General features: G+C 38.0%; 1 protein-coding gene across 1 annotated transcript in view; it reads left to right on the top strand.

Moving 5' to 3' along the window:
• Positions 1-5,891, top strand: part of LOC145498648 (zinc metalloproteinase nas-15-like) — a 9,228-nt gene extending 3,337 nt beyond the window's left edge. The window contains exons 3-9 of the mRNA XM_081478562.1: positions 88-211; positions 1,190-1,371; positions 1,974-2,201; positions 2,648-2,823; positions 3,492-3,632; positions 4,253-4,391; positions 4,785-5,891. Of these exons, the coding sequence (XP_081334688.1) occupies positions 88-211; positions 1,190-1,371; positions 1,974-2,201; positions 2,648-2,823; positions 3,492-3,632; positions 4,253-4,391; positions 4,785-4,789 (995 nt within the window). The 3' untranslated portion in view covers positions 4,790-5,891. The remainder of the gene's footprint in view (positions 1-87; positions 212-1,189; positions 1,372-1,973; positions 2,202-2,647; positions 2,824-3,491; positions 3,633-4,252; positions 4,392-4,784) is intronic.
• The last annotated feature ends 72 nt before the right edge of the window (positions 5,892-5,963 follow it).

Here is a 5,963-nt window from a genome sequence, read left to right as displayed (position 1 = left end):
ATAGCAAATATCTACTGGGAAGGAAAACTTAACGCTTAAAATATTAACAAAAGTGTATAGCTAATGATCCTGGTTGATATTATTTAGATAGCTATCCACACGACAAAGAAGTCATAAAAGAGGCTATCAGTGAAGTACATCGGATATCGTGTGTTCGCTTCATACCAAGGACAGGTGAACAATACTATGTTCGCTTCATTAGAGGCAACGGGTGAGTAAAAGACAGCAACAACGATTAGATTACAAGAATAAAAAAGATCGAAACAGACAAAGAAACAGTATAGTGTTTATCCTAGAAATGGAAAAGAAGATAATTGAATGACAGGCCTATTTGATTTCTGTGTGAGTTGTAGTTTTGTTGCTATATGTATAAGATTGTTTTAGGTATTTACTACCTTTTCGCTCAGGTGTCAATTCATTGTTCAATCAATCATTTGACTAATCAGTCAGTCAGTCAGTCAGTCAGTCAGTCAGTCAGTCAGTCCATCCATCAGTCATTTGAACAATCCCACGATTACTCAATCACTTTGTCAATCAATCAATCAATCAATCAGTCAATCTATCAATCAATCAATCTATCAATCTATCCATAATAACGATTAATCAAATGAACTGATTTCATTTCATGACGCGTTAGCTAGAAAAGATATGGCTCAAACCCCACCTTCAATAGTGGCTCTCCTCTCTCCTCTTTTTAATTGTCCCGAAATTTGTAATATAAAGACCTTTAAAAGTGCATCGGAGTCCGCAAACTAATACAACATTTTTTTATCTAGTATTAATAAAAAGTGGATCATTGGATAATGCAATTCACGAGTTTTCATTGGCTTTGCCATCATGGCATATGAACAATTATACCATGCTATACAAATATGGCAAGCCTAATGTATACAATTGTTGGGAGACGTACGTTTTTATTTTTATTTTATTTTAGTCTTCTATATTTTGGGGGCGTTTTTAATGAAACAGTATTTCCACTTGCTCTTGTTGGATAAGAGATTGTTATAGCCAACTCAGCGCTAACCACGTTGTTGGCTGTCTATCGTGTCATATCCAACGCGGGCTCGTGGAATAATTGTTAGTTCTACCGAATTCAGTGAGACCTGACTTCAAAGTAGTTACAGTGAAATACAGGACATGTATAACATTTCTCGTTAAAATATTATATATGTATATTTTTCATAACCAGGTGCTGGTCTTACATCGGCAATGTGCAGAAGTCTGGTGGTCAGCCAATCAGCATTGGAGCTGGATGTGGTATAACTGGTACTGTCTTACATGAAATCATGCACGCCGTAGGTTTTTTCCACACTAGTTCTCGTTACGACAGAGACTCGTACGTCGTCATTATACCGGAAAATATCATGCCTGGTAAATATGGGCAATGTCATATAAGATATCGTTTATTATGATACCGTTACAAAAAATGCTGCGCATCATGAAGCGACTAACGTATAACATTTGACACATTAGAATTTCCTCTGCGCGCGTCTACACTAAGACAAAATCCAATTGGAAATCGAGTAATTTCAGTTTTTAATGGACGAAAACCCTGTACCAGACTAATTATAGCCGTTTTACAGTTCTGTTTTACATTTTCTCAAAGCTAAAGATGTAAATAGTTGCCTGAAATAACACCAAAAGCAATTTCCCATGGGAACTCGAGAAAATGAATTTCAAAGTTCAGAGAAATTGTGCAAACACAGGTAAAGTTTCATCATCAGTTTCATTTCACGAGTACTTTCAAGTGTTTCATATGAACTTTAAAATTTGTTTTCGACACATGTTGTTAGAATTGATTTTTATGTTTAAAACAGTTGCACAGAAGTTTGCAATACAATGTAAATGAACTCAGTACACAGTTTTTGTCCACTTGTTACTCGAACTTCTGGCGGATTCCTTCTTAAGTTCCCTCATAACTCCCTTGATTCAATCCCCGCAGGTTTTGAGTTTTGCCATGTGTTGCTCCGTAGGGCTTGAGAACAACTTTCAAAAATATACCCATGCCCAGTTAGACAGACTGGAAGCGCCTTATGATATGAAGTCAGTGATGCACCTGCCGAGAAAAGCCTTCAGTAAAAATGGCTTAAACACGATGGAAGCACGTGCAGGATCTTATATACCGTTAGGAGGGTCCGACGACCTTTCTGAGATTGACAAAGCACAGCTTAATTTACTGTACAGTTGCACAGGCTACCCAAGTAAGTATAGTTTGCCCGAGTTTGTAAAATATAAAAGGCAAGAATGCGATTTGAACAGTATCCTCATTTTCTCTTGCACTACAATATTTTTTTTATTGAAATGAGCGCAATTTTCATTGACAAAGCGTTATATTTCCAAAGAAGCGTGCTTCGTCGGCAAGCAAAAGAAATAATTGATTATCATCTCGAAGTTGTTAAAAGCTAATTAACTGCGGTACTGAAATCTGGTAAAGTTGAAGTTTCCAGCACTGGTCCTTCATAGGAGGATACTGTGTATTAATGCCACGAGGTTAACATTTACAACAATCATCAGGGGCTGAACAATCAGAGAGTGCTTAACACATCAGTTATTTCGTGAAAGTGCGTTTAACTGAGTTCTCCTGAAGGAAGATGTAAGAGGTGTATGCTCATTAATGTTCACTCCATGTTTTTCATTGCCTGTGCAGGTTGTTACAAAGCGTTTGGCATGGAGTCAAATAAAATCCGTGACTCACAAATTACAGCCAGTTCACACAAAACGTACTTCGAGCCTCATCAGGCCAGGTTACACATGATGGCCAGTGCTTCGGGTAATGGTGCGTGGTGCGCAAGTCAGAGTCACCAACAAGGAGAGTGGCTTCAGGTGAGCTCATCCATTTACGGGACGGTTTGTTTTCTTGTATGAGCATCTTGGGGGACAAGGTGGGGGGGGGGGAGTTAGCAGGCAATAATCTGATAGAGCTCGTGGACTCCCTCCCTCTGGGATGCTTCTGTCATCTCGATTGCGAAACAATTGGATTTTTTTCTACCAAAATGAAAAAAATAAATAAACATTTTCGATTAGGTACTTTGTTGTTTAGTGTGTTAAAAAGCTATGTAAATCAAAAATTGAGATCTCATTTTCAGTTTTAAAATTGACTTGACGAATGACCCGCCGACCTATGATAGTCAGAGTTAGCCGGGAAATCTCTTCCAATTTCTCTTCACCACCACCTTAATTTTAACATGTTGTATCACCACAGAAATCGTTATAATACATGAAATTTTAACAGTCGTCGAAATTGTTTGTAAAAACAATAACCGTTTTAGTTAGTACACGCATTTCAATTGTTAAATACGAGCAAAATGCACCCACTTAGTCCATTCTGGGTGTTTGGACATTAAAAGAGCTGTGAATGGGGTTCGAGGCCGGGAAGGGAGAGCCTACAAAGCTTTAAACAGTTGAGTCGCGTCTAGTTTTTGCTAGTGAGAGAATAAGTTGTCCTAATATATACGGTCAATATGTGTTTTACTGACTGCTGTCTTGCTAAGATTGATCTTGGAGGAAGGAAAAAAGTGACAGGAATTACAACGCAGGGGAAAGTGGACCTGTTTGTCAACGCTTGGACAACACACCTTGAAGTGTGGTACAGTCTGGATAAATACAGCTGGAAACAGGCTTTCGATGGAAAGTTAGGATAAATATGAGTCCATGAGAACAGCATGAGGACATCGACATGGACAGGAGCAAGTCTGCATAGCTAACCGGGAAAGGCCTGCATGGCAAATTGTCGGTCACATTTTTTTGCGTGGTTGACCTCAGTTAGCTAAGCATGATATCAACGCGTCGTTTACAATGTCTCTATTGGACTCAAGCTAATAAGGATTTAAGGAGAAGATTGAATGGTTTTACAGCTAACAGAATGAAACAATTTGGGAGAATAATTCGGCCTAAGGCGTTTGTGTACTTGGTCTTTGAGAAGAGGAAATTTGCTACACGTATTATAAAAACTGGATCATTGCAGCACGCAATTCAAGAGTTTTTCATTGGCTTAGCTACTATGGTATATGAACCATAATATTATGCTTTACAAATATGGTAAGCGTGCGCATAAGTTAATTTTACGCGTAATTTTATTTTAGTTTTCTATATTTTAGGGGCGTTTTTAGTAAAACAGTTATTCTACTCGCGCTTGTTGGATACGAAATGATTAGTGCCAACTCGGCGCTGCGCGCCGCGTTGGCTTAATTCTCATATCCAAAGCGCGTTCGTGGAATAATTGTTAAATAGATCTTCTATTTAATATTTTTAGGCGATTGCCGCAAACTTCGATATGAACTCAGCTCAATATAACCAGGCGCCAGCACCTTTTATCGCTCGTTACGTTCGATTTGAGCCGACACACTGGTACAACGAGATTTGTCTCAGGGTTGAGATATATGGCTGTGACGGTAAGTTTATTTTAATACTGTTTTATATGGAGGGTATTAAGGGATTAACCCTTGTTGTTTTTTCATTTTTCTAACATAACTAGCTGATAAAAAGATTAAAACTAGTATAAGCTAAGGCGATTAATCAAGCGAGCAATACAACACGATGAAAACACCGTAGAGGTCTATTTGATAGTTCAATTCCTGGTCACATCCGTTTCAATTCTACTGAAATACATTTACTATAATCAGTTATCTAAGAACGTAGGCAAGAACATTTTCAGCCTGAAGTCGGCAAAAAACACGTTTATCCAACTAACCTGGGCATGAAAAATATACATCCTTATCAAAAAGAGTGTATGTTTGGCGGTTTGATAAAACGTTTTGATACACGCTTATGTTTTTTCCTTTCAGCTTGATGTTTGCATGCCGTTGCACACCTCTTCAAACCACCTCGATACGCTGCCAGATTACAAATGATTTTCTTTTTTTCCACTTCAAACTGGTTAGTCAAACCCTCTCAAAATGACGAGCAACTAGATCACGTGCCGAAAAGAAAAACAACCTCGCCAAAACGGTCTTTCACTGCGAAAAAACTTTTACGTTCAAACTAAAATGTTAATCTCACACGAGACTAAATAGTTTTTCCAACAAAGGCAAGAAAATATTTTTCTTAAAAGGGAAAACCATTATTTTTAAAAGCCTACGGAACATTTGCTACAGAAGTTACGAACAAACTCGTCTGTTATATCGAGGTTGTACATTTAATTTCTACTGGACAAGGACTTCACATAGTTTGACTTTATTCTTTAAGAAACCTTTGAGATCTAAATTTCCTCAAGTAGTTAGAGTGTTGTAGAAAATGATATACTGGTTGTATTCCGCCATGGTGTGTGTGTACTTATCAATATTTTGCGTTCGAGGGCTGTGCCCTTTGCTAATGGGGCGAGACTCAATAAAGATTATTTTTTGTTATTTCTTGGTTGTGGACTTGTGTGGACTTGCGAAATAAATTGCTATGACCAACGCGGAATAACATGGCGTAAGGCCCATATAGAGATACCAGACCGACCGCAGCCAATTTTGAATTTCATTATATTGCTTCAGGTGGCACACCCGACACATTGTGAGTTATAACCCTTCAAAGCTAAAATAAGGGTGTTTTCTATCAGATTATACCGTTGCTATGGTACCCCTTTGCACATACCATATCTTTGAGGCCTTTCAAATTCTTTTTCTAACAGCTTCATTGATTTTTACAGCTGCGAAGTTGTTTCATCAAGTGATATGAGAAAGAACGAAGCAGAAAGCTTCGACCGCTTCGCATCCATAATGGCGGTTGTTTTGAAACTTTGAATTTACTTCATGTAAGTAGTTGCGAAATGTTTACATTTTGTGATGTTTTACATGAAGCAAAACAAAAAACGCAAACAAACTCTCGGGAGTGCGCAGCACAGACTGGAAATCATCTTTAAGACGTATAAAACGGTGAAAACTTCTTAACCAAGTAACTCTACCCAACCTAGTTTTCTAAAGCAAGACTCGACTCAGAGTTACTTTGTAGATTACTGGAAAAGTTAAGGTCGCAATTAG

Source organism: Orbicella franksi, chromosome 9, assembly GCF_964199315.1.
Source record: "Orbicella franksi chromosome 9, jaOrbFran1.1, whole genome shotgun sequence".
Classification (NCBI taxonomy): Eukaryota; Metazoa; Cnidaria; class Anthozoa; order Scleractinia; family Merulinidae; genus Orbicella; species Orbicella franksi.
This window is presented reverse-complemented; position numbering and strand designations above follow the sequence as displayed.